Source organism: Manis javanica, chromosome 6 (genome assembly GCF_040802235.1).
Source record: "Manis javanica isolate MJ-LG chromosome 6, MJ_LKY, whole genome shotgun sequence".
Taxonomy (NCBI): domain Eukaryota; kingdom Metazoa; phylum Chordata; class Mammalia; order Pholidota; family Manidae; genus Manis; species Manis javanica.
The window spans coordinates 31,943,098-31,966,917 of NC_133161.1; the positions used below are offsets into that span (position 1 = coordinate 31,943,098).

Consider the following 23,820-nt stretch of genomic DNA (forward strand, 5'->3'; position numbering starts at 1 on the left):
GTGAATGCATCCTGCTTACCACACTGAGTAGTGTGGTATAGTGTGTGGCATTTATTCCCATGCTGTAAGATGGTGGCAGCATCTCCTAGAAACAGATCGACATTCCCCAAGGGAGACACTCCCAAATACATACCCTCTTACTGCAGTCAGCTCAGAGTCGAAGACATCTGGGTATGCAGTTCTCATCAGGAACAAATGCATCTCCTCATTGCCCACCAAACCATAAACTAAAAGGTATCATCTGCCCCCACATGCCCATTATAAAACAGGAGTGCAGGAACAGAATAATTAAAAAATGGAAATTACATATAGCCATTGCTTATCTAAATGCCACTCAGCAGGAATTTCAAGGTCTCCCTACTCCAGCAGAAGTGCGAATTCGTTGGTTGGCCCGATTATGCTCTTTGGGAAAGACTTGTCAATATTTCCCAGCAAGTTCATCATTTTCCATTATCCTTCCTGCTTACAACCTGGCCGTGCAGCTTTCAGAGCTCACTGTAGTTGATTAGGGTGCCCACACATAGCAATTTGCCTAGCATAGTACCTATTTACATCTGTTATCAATGCAATTATTAAAGTTCCCCTCTTTCAAAGGTACTCTGATTGGAGTAATAAGTTACATAATCACTCCATTTTTTTAACTCAAATCTCAAAGAATGGAACTCTGATATCCACGAGCTTGGAAGGGGACAACTCTTGGGTAGAATTGCAGCCCTAGACATCACCTTGATTTTAGCCAGAGACCCTGAGCCAAGGACTCAGCGAACCTGTGACTGGACTCCTGACCTATGGGAATTGTGAACTTGCATTGTTTTTAGATGTTAACTTTGTGATAATGCTACACAGCAATAGAAATCTAACACACCTGAAACAACGGGCCCAGTTGGGAAGGCAACACCCTTATTCTTATCTCTACCTTTCCTTCGGTCTGGTTGATAGTATCACTTTGGACTTGCAGCCTATAAATTACAAGTGAGAGAATAACTATTGCTGGCAGGTTCAGGGGACTCAGGAACATTTTTGGGTGAGTAATTACTGTATAGCAATCCTTCAAGACTTGATGTTGCAAGAAGTTCAACTGGACTCCTCTGTTCAAACATCCCAGACATAGGAGGTGGGATTAAGTACAGCATTTCTGCCATCTCAGTCTATAAATTAGCTATCTTCAGCCTGAGGGAGCAGGCCACCATTCTAAATCTTCCCTGTCATCTTTCATATTGTTAAAGCCATGTCCCTCTGCTTCCCAAGGCATTTGAAACAAGAATTTCAATGTTTTGTCATGGCCTAACAAGAGTCAGCAGCTTTCCAGCCCACAATGCCTGTGTCCTCCTGAATACCCCTAGCCAGTGGAGAAATACTCCCTCTAGGGGGTTACTTTTGATTGTCACAAGGATTAGGAGGTGTCATTGGCATTTGGTGACTCAGGGCAGGGTTTTTAAGTGCCCCACAGAGTGCAGTTTGCACACTGCTGTATTCAAATGTCAGAACCCTTGTTGCTGTACATGCCTTTAGTCAGTGCCACATTTAGGTTTTGTTACTTGCAGGACCCCAATTCCGGTTCTATGAAATCCTGTGTAGGATGAAAGGCAGAAATGAGTGATTTAAAAATGGTCCCCAACAGCAGTGGCTTAAATAAGATACAAGTTTCCCAACTCCACTTACTCTTCAATAAAAACCTAACTAGGCAGTGCAGATTGGTAAACCTCTCTATGTCAGGGACTCCAGTTCCATAGGATCTGCTTTTCAGCTTTCTATTAGACGTCTAATTATTGTTATAGGTTCTTATTAGACATTAAGAAAATTGGCCTTTTGTCAGGTAAATTGCAAGTATGTTTTCTCCTGTGAGTGGTTTGTCTTTTGACTGTTTAGAGCATTTTAAGTTATATAGAAAAATATTGATTTTTATAGTTAAATACATTTTTATTGTATAGATTGAGTATTTTGTCTTTGAAAAGCCTTCTGATATTCTATTATTCTAAAATTATTTAAAAATTACCTCATTTCTTCAAAAACTTTTACGATTAGTTATACCATTAAAACTTTGTCCCATTATATCTTCGATACAATTTTAACTTGGTAAGGTGTAAGGTATGGATCAGTTCCCCCCCGCCCCCACAGCTAGCTTCCCTGTTGTCCCAACACCACTTACAGAGTAATTCATCTTTGCCTCACTGATTTAAGATGATGCCTTTAAAATCAGGACAGGGTGTAAAATTTTATAAAATGTTTTACGGAGAGGATCGTGTGTGTTTCTCTCCTTTAAAATAGTCATGTAGTGAGCTAATTACTAGATTTGCTAACAAGAAATAATCATTGTATTCCAGTGATAAATCCTGCTTGGTCATAATGAGAATGTTTAATTACTACATTAAGGAAGTTTGTTTTTAACTTTACAGGCATCTTTCATCAATAGTTTTCTTTTTTGGTGCTTTTATTTAAGGTCATGCTAGGTGCATAAAATAGATTTTTTTTTCTATCTATAATAATTTTTATAGAAACAATCTGTATTTGTAAAGTCTGATAAAATTCACTATAAAATGATACGGTTGTAATGACTTCTAAAAAAAGTATCAGTAAATTCTATATTCAATTTATTCTATAGTTATGACCCTTGCCATTTTCCTATCTTCACCTTAGTCAATTTTATGTATTTCCTTTCATAGAGTCCTTATATACACAATTTAAGTTGTATATTTTAAGTTACAAAATAATGACATAAAAAAATTTGAGAATATTGTAATACTTGTGTACCCATAATGCAGTTTAAGAAAACATTCTTGCTGATATAACTGAATCCCTCTCCACTGTTCCCCAATCCCATTCCTCTATCCTCCCCACACATACTACCCTGATTTGTTTTCAACCCATTGCCATGTTTTATACATTTGTTGTACATAAAATATTTAGAGGTTTTAAAACTTTTCTTTACACAACTGTACTTACCTTTCTGCAACTTGCTTTTGTCTCAACATTTACAGTATGTTGCTATATAGAGCGCCAGTTCATCAAGTTTTAAAAGCTGTTATTATATTATCCAGTGTTAACAAACCAGTGTCCATATTTGTTCTCTGTTGCTGGCTATTTAGTCTGGCTTAAGGTTTTACCAATACAAGTATCTGATATTTCCTCTTTCATTTTCTTTCTCCTTTGTAATGCCTCCAAATAAAGGGAAAATTAGTGCACATGAGCAGGATTTTCTTTTCCTTTTTAAAATTTTGCTTTTTCCTCATCTGACATACTTTCAGTGTCTGGGAACATGATCTCTGTATTTTCTTGTGCATTCTAAAAAAATCGAAGTCTTCCCTAAATGCCCAGTTTATACCTGAAATATGTAGCTCCTTGTACTTCTCTTCGGCATTCTTTTCGGGAGCAAGAGGTAATTCCTCATTTTCAGATAAAAGTCTGGAAGAGATCTGCATCTTTTAAACATCTCTTAACTAACAGTTAAAGTTAGTGTAAAACTTCAGAGGAAGGCAGTGATTTTTACTGTTTATTCAGCAGGACTTGTAGGGGTTTCCTTTTATTAAGAGAACTCCTTGGATATTTATTTGATTTAAGACTGGTACTTTACAAATTTTTCCAATACATCATCTTCCAAGACCTATCAACCAACTTTGTTTGCTTGACAGTCTTCTATTAATCAGAGAGCTTTAACTTCAAGTAGTGAAGATTTGTTATTAGAACAAGAGGCTGATATGTCATCTGTGATATGTGTGTACTCCAGTCAGCTTGTGTAAAAATGTTACTTCTCTGATACAGTCATGCTACAAGAGAAACGAAAATTGGTATTTTCTAACACTATATATTAAAAGTAATACTAGACTGCCTAGTACAATCTTCTTAGATTATTCCAAAGCTAGGGATGAAGGTGTTTTAACATCTCGTTAGCCAATACCCTAGTCTTATATGAATACTTACTTTTAATTTTATCCTTTGTGCTGATTTCATTTTGTCCTGTGGTATGTATAAAAATGGAAGAGTCAGATTTAGTTTTCAATTCAGTAATGCTATCTGACCCATGACACACAAGATACCAGAAACCTCTTATCTGTATTTTGATGCTTCACTGAGACACAAGAGGATTTTCTGCCTACCAGTTACAAAAAAATATCAGTGTGCCGAATTAGAGTTTAAAACTCATCCTTCCCAGGACAACTTCTTGGCTTGGCATCCCTTTCAAAGCTAACTTAGGTGAGTGGGGCTTAAAATTTATCTTGTAAACAATCTTAAAATAACCTGTATTGCTTAAATTTTAAATTATATGTATCTTCAAGCACTGTGTATGTGTATGTGTCATCCATAGCACTCATTACTAAATAGGCTCAAGGTATACCAAGATACTGATTCCCTCAACCTATAGGGCAGGAGGCAAACAAGCAGCTTCATCCATTTCTCCCAGAATGCCTTATAAATACTGTAATTTTCTATGTACACTGTGATGTGAAAAAGTTCGGAAAACACTGCTATAGTCCCACAACTACTCTGTACATTCCTTTAAGAAACACTTTATTTTCCTGACTCCAGAATGCCTAGAACAGTTCTCTGAACACAGTGTGATTAATCTTGAATGACCTGATGTTAATTTCCAATACCAATTAGATCTAGGAAGTTTAACTGGTTATTTCAATTTTAAATGGTAAATATTATGCATATTCTCCAAAAGGTAGTTGTACCGGCCAATCTTACAAAAAAGCTTTTGCATAATACTCAATGTCAAATTTTCAGGTTTGAAAAAAAAATTACAGTTTTCCTTAATTACTTTCCTAAGAGAATTTCACATTTCAAGAATACTTGTGATGAACCAGAGCTTCCAGGGCACACTTTTAAAAAAAAGACTCTCATTCCCACTTCAGTTTCCAAATCCCAAATGAGGAAAAACCTCATGAAATATCTGTATCATATATTTATCTAACTCATACAAGTTTTTTAAGTGTATTTATAGGTATAGTCTGGAAAAACAGTACTCAACCATGCCAGAACACTTACTTCTACAATTCTTGATTTCAATATCCACAGCAACCCCAGGCTTCAGTTGCTTAACTCCTCTTCTCTTACCTCATGAGGATAGTCACTCCCTTGATCAAGTTGTCATTACTAGTAAGTGTTAACTCCTCAAAATCTCAGCTGTAAGCACTTTAAGCACATCTCTCTAACCACCACTTCCTACAATTCCAGGTCATTCCGTCTAGTACTCCAACTCTAAATGTATTTTCCCGACCCCACTAATTGTTTTTCACTATCCTTCCCCTCATGTCCTTACTTCCTTGCTTACCTAGCATAATTTCCATTACAATCTTGTCCCCTCTACAGGTGGTCAGTCAAACTCTCCTGGCAAAACCACAACCTCGGTTAAATTTAACTCCTCTTACTCTTTACTCTGTGCCTGCACCCGTGCAGCTTTACGTGGCTGGAGAAAAACATAGCCATACTCACTGATCTCACTGTAAATTCATTATTACTAACCTTGAGTAGTTCTGCACTTTGCCTGGCTATAAAACTGTTTCCCAGGTCCACCCATTCTCCCTTTCTTTCAGCCCAGAGCACTCCCCTCCTTTCTCTCTCTAGTGCTAACTTCCACATGATAGTTCCCTTTGAAATCTAAAACCAAGCTCCTGACCAGCCCAAATCTTCTCAGCCCCAAATGTCCTTAATATTTTTTTTTATCTAACATTCCACAACCAACCTTTTGGTAAATCTTGTTGATTTTTACCTGTAATGTATACATCCAGAACTCACCATCTCCACAGCCTACAGCTACCTCCTCAGGCCAAACCAACACTGGCTCATCTAGATTACTGTAATAGCCTCCTAATTCTCCATGATTTTGCCCTTGCCTCCACACTTCAGCCTGTTCAACATAATAGACATTATGATTCTTAAAACTACATCCCTGAGCTTTATAATACTTCGTGTTCCCATTCTTCCTCCACTTCAATAAAATGCTATGCTTAGACTATAAAAAAGACTAGTCTTTGCATAACCATTATTGCACACGGTGGGCTAAATTATTTTGGTAAATACTACCTTTCACATGCACATCACCTTAAATTGCATGTATTTTTAAGAAAGCATCCTAGGGCAGAAAACAGAGCTAAAGAAACTGACCTTCAAAGGATACAAACCCATGACAGCCCAAATGATATAACTAAGCTAATCAACTGAAGATTTATCTAGTATATAGTTCAAAGTCATCATCAGAGTTTTGAAAATGTCTTTTAAAAAGGGAATAATTAACACTGCCAGTTCATTTCCTTCAGGAATCCAAATATTTTAAAACTAGAGAAAATAATTTAACTAAAAATGGCAGAATTTCCTTCTAAATTCTGTGTTTTCAAAGCACAACTGATTTTTCAAAAGAAATTAATCATGTCACTGAATTTTTAAAATCTATACAATTCAAGCTAATGAAATATTTTATTGTACGTAATAAAAGTGATATTTTTAAAAAAACATTTCCAGGCCCAGACATCTGCAGGACTACGTGAGGAAAGGATTCCACTGAAGTATAGTAAGTAATACTTGACTGAATGACACCACAAATCCACCCTCTCCCTAGAGTAAATACTAACATATACCACAGGCTTGAAATTCCTGTAGCATCAGTAAATGTATTTTTTAAAATATTACAAACATGCTTATGATGCATAGGAAGATGGAAAAATTCAGGCTATAACTGCACACCATATGTATTCCCAGCTTTTCTAGTTTACAACCAGTTAAAAATCACAATATGCAAAGAAAGCATTTTAAGATAGTATATAACTCACTGATAAGTGATTTTCTACTCAAATAAATAGGAAAATTTTCATTTTAATGTCACATTGTATTTCAGTACTTTTCAATCCAAGAAAAGAAATAAACTGAGACATGGTCATGAGTTCAGGATTATATATATTACAATTTGCCTTGTTATAGTACATTTGTGGCTTTATGATAAAAATAACTCAGGGACATATGGAATTCAAGCTAATTTGCGTAACTGTCACAAGAAAAAAAAGCATTAAATGCATTTCTGAAATAAGTATTTTCATTTAATTTCAGAATCTCAAAAGAGCTTTAGACCTTGGCCTTATTAAAAAAAGTTTAGTTAAACACTAGCTAGCTAAATAACCTTGAAAGGTTGAAACACAATTGAAATAGAAAATGCTTTCCCTCTAATCTTAATCTTACATAAATGGAAGAGGTAAGGACGGGGGAGGAAAAGGTAGACAATTTCTTTAGCAGCACATATGGCTAAATCCATCAACCACCTTAAACTAGAATATCCATTATTGACCCCATTAAAAAGAACTGGGCAAATATCAAAAGTTGCCCACTTCATAAATCAAAGGACAATGATTTTAGGGCTACAGTAAGTAAAATTTTTCAAAAATTTTTAACATTAAACTAGAGGAATCATCTCTTCATTGTAAGAAAGGCATAACAGAAAGTAAAAGACATTTAAACTAAACTGATTTTCAATCCTCTTTGGACAAAAGAAATGAAAAATAATGGTTGATTAGCTAAGCTTTGTGCTCTAACCAAACTAATTACAGTGACTTTAAATGGCAACAGCCCATCTGAATGGGTAGCTTGACAGTTTTGAATACTTTTGCAAAAAATGATTTTTTTAAAATGCAAAGACACTAAAATGATCCAGCCATGCAGCGTTCATCTTATGCATTCTGCATTTCTTTGCCAATCTTGTAGCTAAGGATCTTGTTCCAATCAATCTTAGTGCGCGTAACTGGCAACTGTCGTCGTAAGGCTTTGAAAGTAGTGTCCGACATTGTCTGATAATTCTCACTGATGGCAGTCTATGAAAATAGTAGTTAAAAGTTTAAAGAAGTAAAAGAACAGAACAATTTATGAAATACATAGATGATGCCTTAGGAAAAAACCTTTATGTAAGCAGCCTGTTTCAGGGCTTTTAAATGTCAAATAAAAAACCCGATACGGGTTTAAAATCTGCTAAAAGAGAAAGCTTATAATCATTTTGAATATTTAAATTTACTTAAATGAAATGGTAAATTAGACTTAATATTTGTGTGTCCTCATTTTGGACCTATTTTACTATTTTACTCAGAACACTTTTATAAATTACTATTTGCAAGATGTGATGAAGATATGTTGAACCCACAAATTAAATGCTTAAGTTCCAGAGAGTAGTTTAGAAGCTGAGAAATAATGTAAAAAGTAGAATAAAAGAAAAAATATGATCTAAGTGAATTATACACAATTCAAATGTTTTGAGAAACATCACCTAATTAAAACTTCTAATCAGAAACAAAATAACCATTTAAAATCTTGGCAAATTCTGAACAATACCAAAAAATTACAGTTGGCTAAAATTGAATTTTGGCTATACTTTGACAAGTTTTCCTTTGAACTGAAGACAAACAAGGAAATAAAAACACACAAAAAAGACTCTTATCTTTCTATAGTCAAACAATAAAAAAATTCAGGTTTATGACTGAAATTAAAATTTGAGTGCCATTATTTATAAGCAATTACAAATTATATATAGATTACATATATAATATAGATTATATAGCATTTTTGAAAATCATACCTGGTATTCATTTTCTGCAGCTTCTACAATTTTTATAAATTCCTTTGCTGTTTGCACCTCATTCTGAATGAAAAACAACCATAAGTAAATAAAATAGTAATTTAAAACTATACCACTATTATTTTTATAATAGTTATGTCAATATATGTATGGTTAATGATTTAAGTTGAATTCATTGTAATGTTAAAATATTTTTGGGAAAAAAACCATTCCAACATATGGTTTTCTTTGCTTTGTTACTAACAATAAAATGTAACAGAAATATGGACTTTTTAAAATAAAGCAATGTTAATGTAAAATTATCTAATACCATACTTTATATATATTATTTATACATATATTTACACATATATATTTATATAATGGGTACATTTTTTTTCTCTGCCCAAAACAATAAAGCAACTATGAAAACCTTATAAGTGAAAATTGCATTCCTAAAGAACTCACACAAATTGGCATATTGGTCAAGTTTAATTATCATGACCATCTCTCACAACTCCCATCTGTAATTCTGTAGACTTAGCTCTCTTAAGAGGAAGAATCTTTGCTCAATGTCAAACTCCCCAAAGAAGACAATTATGCAAGTAATACTACTACATGTTGCTCATGACATACAACTATATCAAACACAATGCATCATGGAAAACTAGGCATTATTTTCTTTTACAAGAAGACTGCCACTTAGCAAGAAACCAGAAATCATCTAATTGCTAATGAAAGAATTAAACCAAAAATACACCTTTCTTTTCAGATGGCATCTGGCCTAACACATTCATAGGTGTTTCTTAATGTTAAATCTTTTCTTAAATTAAAAATGAGTTTTCTTTAATATTTGTAAGTTAGCTAATTTTTTGTATCAGCAGCTGATGTTTATAATACAGTGTTACTTTTAGGTATACAATATAAGTGTTTATGGGAAAATGTCACTGTTAATGTTTTATTATTATAACACTTGGGGCAAAAAAAATTCCATGAAGAAATAGTTGTTATGTGCAATGGAAATAATGTGTGAAAGAACTCTGTAGAGAAATGAAATCAAATTCAAAGTCTCTTGAATTTCAAAGCTGTATGTCAGAAAAATTTCATTAAGTTGTAACTCAAATATATAAAGGGCAAAAATATACAATAGAGTTTAAAAGTTAAGTACAGGATGAAAGATCTAAATTTAAGAGCTAAAACTATAGAATCCTTGAAAGAAAACACTGAAGTAAATTTTCATGACCTGGGGTTAGGCAATGGTTTCTAAAAATATACCAAAAAGTACAAGTAATGACAGAAAAAATTAGTTGGACTATATAAAAACCAAAATTGTTTTGTTCTGCAAATGATACTATCGAAAACTGAAAAGGCAAAGAGAATGGGAGGAAATATGTGCAAACTATGTATCTGATATAGATCTTATATCCAGAGTATATAAGTAAAAATTATAACTGAACAATAAGAACACATATAACCAATTAAGAAACAGACAAAGGATTTAAATAGACCTCTTCCTAAAGAAGATATACAAATGACCAACAAACACACAATAAGATGCTCAATATCATTATCCATCAGGAAAATGTAAATTAAAAAATTAAAAAGTAACTAACACTTAATACCAACTAGGATGGACATAATAAAAAAGACAGACATAAGTTTTGGTGAGGATATGGAGAAACTGGAACTCTCACATACAACTGAATGGGAATGTAAAATGGTCTAGCCTCTTTGGAAACAGTCTGGCACTTCCTCAAAAGGTTAGAACTACCACACAACTCAGCAATTCCACTGGCATGTAGAAACTGAAGATGAATTAAAATAAGTATCTATACAAAAATAGTACACAAAGTTTCATGGCAGCAAAAAGCAGAAGACAACACGAACATCTACCATACGGATAAATAAAATGTGGTGTATAGAATATTGACCATAAAAAGGAATGAAGTACTGATACATGCTCCAACATAGATGAACCCTGACAACATGCTTAGAAAAACAAAGCTGGTCAAAAAAGACCACATACGGTAGGATTCCATTTATATGAAACATCCAGAATAGACAAACCCAGAGTCAAAAAGAAGATTCATGGCTGCGTAGGGCTGAGACAGGTTTGTAGGAAGGGTTGGTGGGGGGATGGGGAGTGACTGCTAATGGGTGTAGGGTATTTAGAGAATGAAAATGTTAGATTGTAGTGATTTCTGTACAATCCCATTTATGTATTAAAAACAAGGAATGAGTGAACAGAATGTTTATGAATGATATCTCAATAAAGCTTCTTAAAAAAAAAGTTAGGTACCAATTCCAATTACTTACTATCTTTAAACTCTCTGAAAACACTTTAATCCAAAGCAGAAATACTACTTTAAATGTTAATTCCAAAACTGTTCTGGTTTTATAAAAGTATTAGGTTGTTTAGATTTTATTTTGGATTAATTACTTACAGACACTGTTAGGGAATCTTGTATATCTTTATGACTCACTAGCTGAACATTACCATCTTCATAATAATGAACCTATTAGAAAAAGAAATTATAAAATCACATTATAAAAAAATCACCAAGATCCTCATGACTTCAACAACTACACCAATGCAGATGACCACGAATTTCAGCTCTAACCTAGAGATTTTTTTCTAAGCTCCTAACCTTTCAAACTCCAGCCAGACTCTTCCTGCCCTCAGTGTAGTGGGGAGACCAGTTAGTAGTTCCTGCAATAACTCAGGTAAACCATCTACTGATCTGATTACTGGACATTTTTACCTCAGACATTCTACTGGTACCTAAATTCAAGATTTCCAAAACTGAGCTGACAACATTCTCTCCCCAAACCACTCCTCTTTTGCGTTATTTCCACCAACCACCTAATGCCTAAGTAACATGAATTTATTCAGTAAACATTAATTGATTACTATATATCCCTGCTACTACACACAGCTTTTAAAAAGACAATCCGTGACCTCGTATTTCAATACAACATAGTAAGAAGTAGGCACAAAGTACATTAACAATTACCTAAACTTCTCTGAGAGTTAAAAAAAAGACTTCAGAAAAGAGGCAACACTGTACCTGGGTTTGGCAAAATGAGAATGACACAAATAAACCAAGGAAGATAAAGTTAACTGAACCTGAAGAACAGCATACTTTACAAAGGCTTGTAGGTACTTAAGGTTGGCATGTGTGTGAGGTCAGGGAGGGAAAAGAGTGGCTGGAAAAATATATAGGTAAGGACAAGTCAGTTATGGGCCTTGTATACCAGGCAAATATGTCTGGGCTATCATGTAGGTGTTAGTGTATCATAAAATGGTCTTAAGTAGCCAAGTAACATTAAAATTTAAATCTTAAAAAATCATTTTTCTTGATAGCAATGTGAAAAATGGATTAGGGGATGATGGCAACAGGTCCAGCAATTCAGTAAAAGAAAGTAACAACTTAATGTTAGGCATCATGCTAGTGCTGAAGATAGAACTAAAAACTAGACAATCCCAGCTCTCAACCAGCTTTGGTCCAACAGGAGTACCATTTTAGAAATTATCCAAGTGAGAGCTACTAAATGAAGGAAACAAAAATGGCTACTATTCATCACACACCTTATGTCTGGCTCTGTTTCAATAATTTTGCTCACATTAACTAATCTTAAAAGTCATATGAACTTTTTTATAGTTTGCCTTTTTTCAGTTGATGCAGAATCAAATCAAAAGAACTTATATAACTTCCTGATACACATCTAGTAACTGACAGAGCTGGGATTTCAACTCAGGCAGTCTGGTTTCAAAAATGCATACTCTTAATTAACCTCTACTCTCTAGTCACACCAAGACATAAAAGTAATAGGATATAAGACTAGGAATGCATCAGATGACAGAGCAGCAGCATCTGATTCATCTTTATTCCTTTATGGCTCTTAACATAATACCTTTCATTATAGCTAATCAATAAAATAAATATATTGAATAAATAAATGAACCAAGAGAGAAAAAGATTTGTCAGCATTGTCCCTTAACATGTTTAATAATATTTATATTCAAATACTTGGTCTTGGTTATCAAATGTTCTTCTATCTAAACATTTGAGCTTACATTAAGAGTCAAAGAATTCAGTTCTAGTGGGTTATATATAAGAAGCCAAATATGAGTACAGAAGATATATGTAGTATGTACATATATTAATATATGCATATAATAAACACACACATATATATTATATTATACTTCACCCAACTCCACCCAATTGAGTACACAGAACAGCATAACTCAAACTCAGAATCTGCTTGAACAAACTGTATGAAGAACAGACCAAATGGTGGCATCTAATTTTAGCTGTTTTTTTTAACAATCTGTCAGCCATCCTTGCAGATTTCTGATGACTAGGGAATGAACTGCAAGGTTATTTAAAAGATGAAATCAGCACTACTTGTCTTCCCATTACCTGAAAACAAAGACCAGAAAAAGAAATGGCTATTGCATACTATGAAAATATAATCTTTTGAATTAGTTGCTTCTCTGTTCAGAATATTCTAGAGATCAGTTAACAAATTCCTCTTATTTCATACCTGAATTTTCAAGATGCCAACCACCTGAGTGGTTGAAGGAGTGACTGTAAACTTCCACTCTGACCTCCAACGACCATTCCTTAAAAATAAAAACAGCAGCTGTAAATAAGGTAGGGAAAATAATTTGAATAAATTTCAAGTTCTAGATTTAAATTTTATGCTACAGTATGAGACTGTGGGGGACTGATGCTGTACATTCATTCTTTAATCACTGAAATACTCAAAAGAATCAAAAGATTAAGCTCAGTTGTGAGCTACATTTAATTTACTATTCACCCTCCTGATAAGGATTTAAATAATAGATGCAACTTCAGAGTTCTAAAGCTAAGGCTTAAAATACAGTTCAAAACTAAATCATGTAACTTACTTTTAGAGAAACATTTTAAACTATTTCTTCACTTGAATCACTTATGCTTTAAGAATAAACTGAATACATGCTCAGATCATCAGGAGCTTTTGTGAATACAGTCAATGCAGTTTAAAATCCACTGAATGATATAAAAGTATCAAAAAATTTTAAAAGAATGGATGTTAATAGAACATTCTTAAGAAGGTTTTGATATTTGGAAAGAGAAGGGCTATAAACATCATTTGTGTCAGAGTCTCCACTCACAACCCCCACCCTTTTCCATTTTTGGTTTGCAGTTTCCACATAAAAGGCACATCCTCCCATTTCCTGAAATGATTTTTGGCATAAAAATTAATACATATTCATGGTGGGAAACTGACATTATAAACAAGTAACAGGTATGTTACTCATTTTTGTCTCCCTGATAATTAGTTTTATCCTATTTTTTTTCTGACTGCCTTTTCATAGCAACTCCTTTTCTTTCAACTCTTTGAAATGATTTTTGTTTTTTTAATAGATTTTTTAAAGATATTTTTTATAGATTTTCTAATAGATTTTTGCTCTATTTGCTCTTTGCATGATGAAGACATTTATCATGATATGCATATTTATATGTTAGTTCTTTCTGATTAGTATATATATCTAAAATAGTCACAGGGATAATGGTTCACTAACTGGCTTGCTTTCCTGTAGAATTATTACTGGATTCCTTCCAATATTCCTGCAGTTTACCCAGTCATGAAAATCTGTAGACTGATAGTACTCCCATACCTACACTTACCACTTAACATCTGAAAAGTACCATTATTAGACTGTGGGGGACTTAACATCTGAAGAGTACCATTATTAGAACAATGTATACATTCTACAAAATAAAAGAGCATTTTATAACATGTCTTGATTTTGAGCGACATCCAATATTATCCATAGAGGCTGATTGGAAAAAGAACCAAGGTCATTTTTATTTCATGATTGCAAAAGAAGGTATTACTTTTATTTAGTATTAGTATCAAGCACTTGTTTATAATGTCAGTTCTAAGCATATACATTTATGACTTACTATGATAATTAACATATATCACCAGTGACTGAAAAGAAAAAAAGAATTCCATGGCACCAACTTGAGATCCTTCCAAAGGCATTAGTACATAGTAACAGTAAGTGATGCAGAGTAGATAGTACCCTTTGGAGTACTATCAATGGAGTAAAAGTCAAGATGTCCTCACCTTTAATTAAATTCTTCCCTTCTCTTCTATTAATGTTGTAATTACAAGTATGTATTTATTCAATGAATATTTTATTAAGACCCCAATATTGCTAGACATCAGGAAACAGTGGAGACCAAGAAGAGAATGTCCCTAGGGAAATCTATAAAACACCCCTGACTAATACCTTATGATTTTTATTCTATCTTATTTTAGATGAAATGAAGTATATTTCTTTGTACCAAAAAACTTAGATTTTACTGAGAATATTGTGATATGTAATGTTTAGCATTTTGGAATGTCATATAAAATTTATCTTTTCCAAAAGTGGAAGCCATTTTCAACTTCAATGATGTAATATTGATAGTGGTAGTTCAGAAAAAAGAAAAATTTGGATATGAAAAGTAAAATACTGAGAAGAGAAAACTCAAGGACAAACGTCACCTTCATTTTTCAGATGCTAAAGCTCAAATAAATTACATTTCTGGAAACTAGTAAATTCACTATAACATCTCCAATACATCTTAAAGTAAAACTTAGTAACAAGAAATTTCCTTTGATAGTAGTTTAAGCTCAACAAGACTGACTTTAATTATACATATCCTAGCACAAATAGCATAAATTAGAAGTAATTTTGTGAAGATTTATTTCTTTAGGACACTGTTAGATAAGTGCTACAAGTTTTTAGGCCCAAGGTGGAGAAATGACATTTATATTTAAGTCCATAAAAGTAACTTTGTACACTAGAATCTATAGGGAACTGCAGCATGTCATTAAGGTAGATGTTTACATATAGAACTGATTTTTCCTTTAGGGATAATGGGTCTGCATTCCTCCACGTTCTTGGTAACCTTGTAGCCTTGCAATTATTTCTGAGATGGTTAGGTACTGGAACAACATGGTAATAAACCAATATGGTCCTCAGGGGTTACTGATAGCTAAGAAATCAAAAGCTCATATACTTGAAGGTAAATAATATGACTATGCTAAACTCTGCTGACCATAGCACGTTAACAAAAACGGGGGATAAAGGTAAAGATTTCATTCAATTCTGAATTTTAAGTGTTGAAGAGCCTCAGAATTTTCTAGCAGGAATTATCTCAGAAACAGTTTTAAGAATAAAAATGCCTTGCAACTTGTCAAAGGTCCCAGATTAATAGGGCAAGTGTATGCTTTCCGAGGGGACTCTTCTAAAGAATAATCAAATGATTGTATACAAAATTACAAGGCATGATTATAATTTGTCTCACTGTATAAAACATGTCATTACTTACCTTAGCCAACCAAACAAAACCAATCCACATGAAAACACCTACTTCACAGCCCCTGAGATTCACACACAAAAAATCATCTTTCTTCACTTTATGATTGCTTCTGTCCTCCCCCATGTAAGCCTCATTAGGGAACAGCCCCTTCTCAGAATGAGCATATGGGCCTGCCAACTGGTCTGCTCACAGGCACACATGTTCCCTCAGGATGCTGCTTGCTAGTCTCTAAAAACACTTGATGCTCTCCCACACTCTTTTCACTGAGTGTCAATAGATTTACTGCTACTTTTACACGATTAGGTTCATTATGAGCAGATACCTTTACTATATCAAAGGGCTGAAGTTTATATTACGTTTATATTGATCTTAGTCAATCATACACACACAAGGTACAGGCCCAATCAATAAAGCAAGAACTACAAAGAATATAAATAATGTCAATATAAAACAGTACACAAAATTTTAACTTACCAAAAGTTTTTTGCTTGGAACTGATGGCTTTCTATGCATGCAATAATGGTTTGTTGTCCATCTATTTTTTTACCATATACCTTATTGGTAAAGAAAATAAACATAATAGTGAATTTATGGCCAGTATGTCCAACTAAATATATAAGTAATACTGAAAACTGTGTATCATGGCAAGAACATATAAAAGAACACAAAGTCATCATTCCAATATAGTAGCTAGAAAAATAAGTACTCAAACGTGTACACCTAATCACAGATTCTAAGTGGATCATAAAAGAGCTCACAATTAATAAAAGTTTAATTTATTGAGTAAAACTCTAAAGTATTCATAAATATCCTAGACATCCCATTCCCAAAACAGGTATCATAAGAAATGTAGTTATTTTAAACATAGGTAGCAATGTGGCTGTTTCCACACAAATAAAAACTGAACCTAAATTGGGATTATCATCTTTTACTTCACAATCTTAGGGGTTACCATTTCTTTAGTCATTTTGAAAAGTATTAGGTAGAGGTGAGAAAGATAATTTACTTATAACTGAGAAAGGCCATTAACAAAATGCCTGTGATGGTATGACCTCATTTCACCTCTTACCTACTGCTTTAAAAGAAACAATGAATTTGTGCCTTTCAGTTCCCTAGGAACAAACAAAGGCTCTGTGACTCAACCAAACCACCGTAAATTATTCTTCCAAAATAATCCTCATCAACAGGGTTATAACTCAAAGAACTTGTAAGGTATTTTAGGTTATGTTGCTCTATTTCTCAAGTAATTACTGAGAACTAGATAGTTGAGAGGAGCGAAAGAATTTTGTCCTAACCACAAAACTTACAGGAGTGGAAGGAAGCTATTGGTAATGCTAATCACTATGTTGGCACAATGGGCACAGACCTCAGGTTGGACAGGTAGACAGAGGCTAGACCCACAGGGCCTTGAAGACATGTCCAAAAGCCTGGACTCTCTTCAATGGGAAATCTTTGACAGATTTTGGCAGCTGATTTTTTTCTTTCTTTTTTTATTAAACTATCACTGCTACACAATATATGTTGGTTTCAAATATACAACAGTGGTATCAATAGTTACCCATATTATTAAGTCCTCTCAATGTAAAGATGTTACAGAATCATTGACTGTATTCTCCATGATCAACTTATATTGTGATCATGAATTATTGTGCCTCTTTAACCCCTCTAACCTTTCCCCCAGCCCTTCCCCCTTGGTAACCACTAGACCCTTCTTGGTGTCCATGAGTCTACTGCTATTTTGCTTCATCTGCTTTGCTTTGTTTTTATACTCCACAAATAAGTGAACTCATTTGGTATTCATCTTTCTCCGCCTGGCTTATTTCATTGAGCATAATATCCTCTAGATCTATTCATGCTGTTGCAAGTGGGAGGATTTCTTTTCTTCTTATGATCGAATAATATTCCATTGTGTATATGTACCATATCTTCTTTATCCATTCATCTATTAATGGACACTTAGGTTGCTTCCATATTCAAGCAGGGGATTTTCACGTATTATTTGCATTTCAATAGATCACTCTGGCTATGGAGATGATCACAGAAGCACGAACAAACTAGGAAATTAAACAGCTTATCTGGGTACAAACAATTTTATGAAAGAAAAAAAAAAGGCACTCTTACTTTCTACCATACTTCTTCCTGAAAATATAAAAATAGGTTAAACCTATGAAAGAACCACATTAAAAAACATGAGGATGATGCCACTTCCAAATAATTTTGTTTCGAGATTTTATAACAATGAAAAGAAATTATCTACACTTACTGAGAACTGTAAACATGAGATTAAAGAGTATCATTATATCATGCTCCTCTAATCAATGTATGAGATTTCCTAATTGGACTTAATTTAAGGTACAACTATTTTTCAACTTTGGACTATCATAATATATCTACTAAGAATTTCTTGAAAAAAATATTAAACATTCCTAGAAATATATATATTTCAAGACAAAAAGAATGTAAAGTTGTAAAAAGTCAACTGACTGTAAATTACTCTACATTTCAGATTATAGAAACACTGTCCGATTTACATAAGAGAAAAGAAAAAGGTACACATTGATGACTTACGGTGCAGACCCCATTTGGATAATGCTCTTTTACATAAGCTCGTAGAGCAGTTTCTACTGAAGTTCTCCACGATTCAATTGCATTTTCTGCTTCATATGGTCTTGGATCAGTTGCCTCCTTTCTTAAGTGATCAAATTTGAAACAGATTCTGTTTTTTGGATCCAAAAACTTTCCATTTCCCAAGTCACCATGTTCTGTTATCAATACCTTCAATGACGCAGTGAATTTTGAAAAAAAAAAGTGTTTAATTGCATTTAAGTACTAACATATATTGATATACATTCATTTAAGCTTTTCCCTTAAAACTCTAATTTTATTCCAAGCACCTGGTTTAACTACATGGCACAATGATAATATTTCAAATGAGTAGACTATAAACACAATGGGGCTCCTTTGGGTGTATCAAAGTAAGATGTATTCTCCTAAATTTTTGCCAGTCATAAAAATTCCACATGGATAAACACATAAGTATCTGTGTATACATACACACAACAAACAGGGTTTTTTGGCCATCATTTTGCAAGAACAGAATGAGATGCATGCAAACACACATTTTTCTATATATGGCTCTTTTCCATATCAACACCTTATGGAAATCCTTCAGAGTCAACTGGTATACCTCTCACCACTCTTTTTAATGGTTGCATAATACCCCATGGTGTGGATGTAACAATTTATTCTGCCATTCTGCTACTCATGGACCATCTCTTTATTTCCAGGCTGTTTTCTTTCATGAGGGACGAATGGGCAAATTAAAAACGTTGAAGAATTATTATACATATGTTTTAACATACTAATGTCTTTAATTTCCACTGAATGCTTCTATTTCTCTTGGATAGATTCCTAGCAGTGGAGACAGTTGGTAAAAGTTTATATATTTTTAATTTTTAATATGTAATTAGATTGCTTCCCCCAAAGTGGCTGGGACTAATCTACAGTTCTGCCAATAGTATATGAAATGTTTCCTTCCCTTCACCTTACCACCATCAATAGGTATATGGTTCTTTTTCCATCTGATGGGTATAAAATATACCTCATTACTTTAATTATATTTCTCTGACCACTGACAGATCTAGATACTGTTTCATGTTTGTGTATTTCCTATTCTGTAATCAAATATCCTTCAATATTTTTCACCTGGTTTTCCTTATTAATTTATAAAAGTCCATGGCTTAAGGCATCTGTTTCATTCTGCAGTTAAAATAATCATGATACAGCAAAATGTTATTTCCATAGTTTCTGGGTTTCTAACCTTATTTAAGATGGTCTTCTCTACCCTTATATCGTACATGTAGACTCTTTTCTCATAACACTGTAGTCATTTTACAAATGTTTAATTCACCTGAAATTTATTTCTATATATTGAATGAGACAGAGGTCCCACTTAACTTTCTTCTTGATAGAAACCAGTTGTGCCCGTATCTTTTATTAAGTCTGTCTAGATTATAACCTTGTCATGTATAAGAATTTTCATATATCTGGGCACTAAATTCTGCATCTATATGTTGTTCTACTGATCTATTTGTCTATACAGTACCACCCTGATTCAACTTTACATGTTTGTATATTTCCTATTCTGTAATCAAATATCCTTCAATATTTTATGAAGCATCTTCTACCTAGTAAGGCAATTCTCTCTCACAGGTCCTTCTGCTCTTAAATTTTTCTTGCTTTTTCTAAGAATGTTTTTTGCATAAAATTTTTTGACATTTTGACCAATTAAAAGGCTATCAAACTGCATTAAATTCATGTTTACAATTTTAAATAACCATCTCAAAATGGAATGTGGTGTGTGTGCCTTTCCATTGTCTTCTTGAAATACATAAAAAAAGGATCTGAATAATCACCATCTTCTTCACAATCTTATGCCCTTCTTGTTAAAGTTATTTCTAGGATAACATTTAATTTTACCACTATTTAAAATGGAGTTCTTTCCTCTCTAATAATCTCTACTTTCTCTACTTACTTTTGCTGCAACAGAGGAAAGTTAATGAATTTTGTATACTTACTTTCAGCCATCTCATGAAATTATTTTAAGTCTTATGTGTTTTGGTTAGAAGGTTAATTTTAGTAGAGTCTCAGTATTCCTAAATATATAAATGTTAAAACTTAAGAGTTTTCTTTTCCAAAGCTTTGAAGGTTCTCATTATCTTGTCTTACTTGCTATACCTCCATTTATGATAAATAACAATGGTGAAAAGTAGACATATTTAGTTAATTTTCTATTTTAACTAAAATTATTTTAGTGTTTGTAGTGTATGATATTTACTATTGGTTTTTGTTAAATAGTCTTCTATTTAAGAGGTTTTCTTCTGTCCCTAATTTTACTTAGGGTTTTTATAATGAGGACTAGCTGCTGGATTTTTTAAAACCCTTTTCACTGTTACTGATATATCATAAGGTTATTCTCTTTAATTTGTGGGTTAATAGATAAGACTAATATATTGCCTTACCTGGAACCACTCTTGCATCCTTGTAATAAATTCTATTTAGTCTTGGCATATTATTCTTTTGATATAGTTCTGGATTTTATTTGTTAATATCTATTTAAGGTTTTTAAACCTATAGTCATATGGGAGATTAGGGTAGTTTGCCTTTTTTGTTTCATCTTTATTAGGTTTAAGTATTAAAATTATGCTAGGTTCATAAAAGGAGTCCGGGAGCTATCCAACATTTTTAAAAGATGCATCCCCTGGACCCAGCAAATCTTCCTTTACGGATTTATCTTAAGAAAACAAAAGCCAATGTACCCAGAGGTACAAATATACTCAATATAGCATTTTTTATAACAGTTAATCAAAAAAATAAAAATAAAAACAAAATCTCCCAAGAGAGGAAATTTAGGAGATTCATAAAATGAAACTCTATGTAGCTTTATATATATATACACATGCATATCTATGTGTATAAAGCTTATGTCTTATATACATATCTGTCTAGTGTCTCTTTCCCCTACAACTACAAGACTACATATGCCCTAATGAATAATACCAAATGCAAGCTTTGCAAATTAGCCTCTAAGAGCCACTAAGAGCTAATTTTACTACTTTCTTTTTATGTTCTACCAGCAGATTCTTCTTCCTATTGTTTTATATAACATAAGCATGTATGAATAAATACAAGCACTGTTTAATTATTAGTCATTCTAAAATAAAAAAATAAAAAAATGTGATGTTTTGTGATGTTTTCTTAGCAATTCTAACTTACATTTTGGAAAGATAAGATTTAATAATTACTAAACTCACATGAAGAACTGTAGAATTCCAAAGCAACCAAATTATGATACAAATCTTACTAATATATATTCTAGATTTGGGATTAAATAGAACTTTTTTTCCTATAAAAAACATGAAAGATATAAATCAATTACTTGCTAAAATCTTAAAAGAATTAAATTTGAATATTCCTAAGAGAAACTTTCTGCTAACAGTGTATTGGTCTCAACAAAAGAAACTATATTTTCAATTACTTTGCCCCTAAGTGGCTATGATTACAATGAATATTTTTTTCTCTTTAAACATACCATTTCACAATTCTTGTAGGATACATTAACCATTATAAATGACACAAAGAATATCCAGATCCTGTGTTTATATGAAACATACCTGATCTTCATAACCTTCAATTTTTACTGGAGTAAACTGGTCCAAGTTATACTGTGCAAATGCACTAAAAAGGAAAAATGCCTTTACTTAAAATTATATATTCAATCCTCTGAAAAAATCATAAATAATTCAACTGTCAATAAAAGTCTCCTTCACTTCACATATGGCAAGTTAAATAAAACTACAATTCTCCATTATTGATTTTATATTAACTATAAATATTATACAGATATGGCAGTTTGAAAACTGATAAATGATATCCAGCTTTCAATGTTTAACAGAAGAAAATTAAATCAGTAAATCTAATTGGGAATTCTGAAAGTAAAGATCAGCCATCTATAAGATTATATATCCAGTTATTAAAGTACATATTTAGTATACAACGTAACAGGAAACAGGAGGTGCTATGAGAGATGCAACGAGTAATCAGACAGATTCTATAATCAAAAGGCTTACAGCTTAATGGGGAGGTAACAGATAATATAGCTGTAATACAAAGTAGAAAGTACCATAAGAGATTGACCATTAAGCACCATGGAGAATATATATGTTTTAAAATTACATTCTGTTGAGACAAGGGTAAGAACAGAGAGTTAGGGGTGATTTCATAACGAATGTCACACTTAGAAATAGCCTTGAAATAATGGGTAGGCTCTCTGGTCCTGTAGATATTGGAGGGATGGGAAGAAAAGAGTATTTCCATTAAAGGGATGAGAATAAGCAAAACACAAGGGAAGAAGATAGGATAGGTCAACATCACAGGAAGTACCCAGTTCAATGCCTGGCACAAAGCAGGTGTTCACTTATATTTGCTGAAGTGAACTGAAAGGCCCTAAATGATGGAATAATTACTTCACTTAAGAGACAAAACAATTAAAAAAGTTTTTTGAGAAAGGAGAAGCTAGAACTACTGCTAAAGAAGATCAATTTGGCAGCAGTGTGTATGACAATTGGGCAGTGGAGCAACTAAGGCCAGAAAAAGCAATTAGGTATCATTAGGCAAACATCCATGTTAGAACTGCTGAGACTCTGAACTAGAAAATGGTAATGAGATGGATTCAAAAATAAAGCCTCTCTCTCTACTCTTACATGAGTAAAGAATAATATATTACATAGCACATTTGTATGAAGAACTCTAATAGTACAAAAAATTATCTAAAAATACATACAAAGAAGAACAAAGCAAAAACTGAAGGAACAAAACAGCAGCAGACTCACAGAACCCAAGAATGGACTAACAGTTGCCAAAGGGAAAGGGACTGGGGAGCATGGGTGGGAAGGGAGGTAGAAGGGGAGTAAGTGGCATTACAATTAGCAGACATAACATTGGGGGGGTGGAGCATGGGGAAGGCAGTATAGCACGGGGAAGGCAGTGTAGCACAGGGAAGACAAGTAGTGACTCTATAGCATCTTACTATGCTGATGGACAGTGACTGTAATGGGGTATGTGGTGGGGATCTGACGATGGGGGCAATCTAGTAACCAAAATGTTGCTCATGTGATTGTATATTAATGATACCAAAATAAAATAAAAATTTTAAGATCCTAAAAAAAAATACATATAAAGATCAGACTGTAGTTTATTATATCTGCAACCTGGGAATTTTCAACTTAATGGAAAAGACAGTGGAGATTTTAAAATTCAAGAATACCTCTCTCAATCTAATCTAGTTGGAAGCTTTTCAGATTACTCTGCATGGCAGAACATCCACCAAATTTTCAGGTATCAGCTACCAGGGTTCCTTTA

The 23,820-nt window shown here is 33.2% G+C and overlaps 1 protein-coding gene and 1 long non-coding RNA gene across 2 annotated transcripts in view; one reads left to right on the forward strand and one right to left on the reverse strand.

The window, feature by feature from the left end:
- The window catches only part of LOC140849871 (uncharacterized), a 44,127-nt gene that overhangs the window by 15,519 nt on the left and 4,788 nt on the right, over window positions 1-23,820 (forward strand). The gene's annotated exons all lie outside the window — the stretch shown is intronic.
- Window positions 6,793-23,820, reverse strand: part of CAPZA2 (capping actin protein of muscle Z-line subunit alpha 2) — a 65,238-nt gene continuing 48,210 nt past the window's right edge. The window contains exons 4-10 of the mRNA XM_017664033.3: window positions 22,074-22,137; window positions 18,469-18,675; window positions 16,375-16,454; window positions 13,082-13,160; window positions 10,975-11,046; window positions 8,552-8,614; window positions 6,793-7,796 (exon numbers count right to left, since the gene is read on the reverse strand). Coding sequence (XP_017519522.3) covers window positions 7,656-7,796; window positions 8,552-8,614; window positions 10,975-11,046; window positions 13,082-13,160; window positions 16,375-16,454; window positions 18,469-18,675; window positions 22,074-22,137 — 706 coding nt within the window. The 3' untranslated portion in view covers window positions 6,793-7,655. The remainder of the gene's footprint in view (window positions 7,797-8,551; window positions 8,615-10,974; window positions 11,047-13,081; window positions 13,161-16,374; window positions 16,455-18,468; window positions 18,676-22,073; window positions 22,138-23,820) is intronic.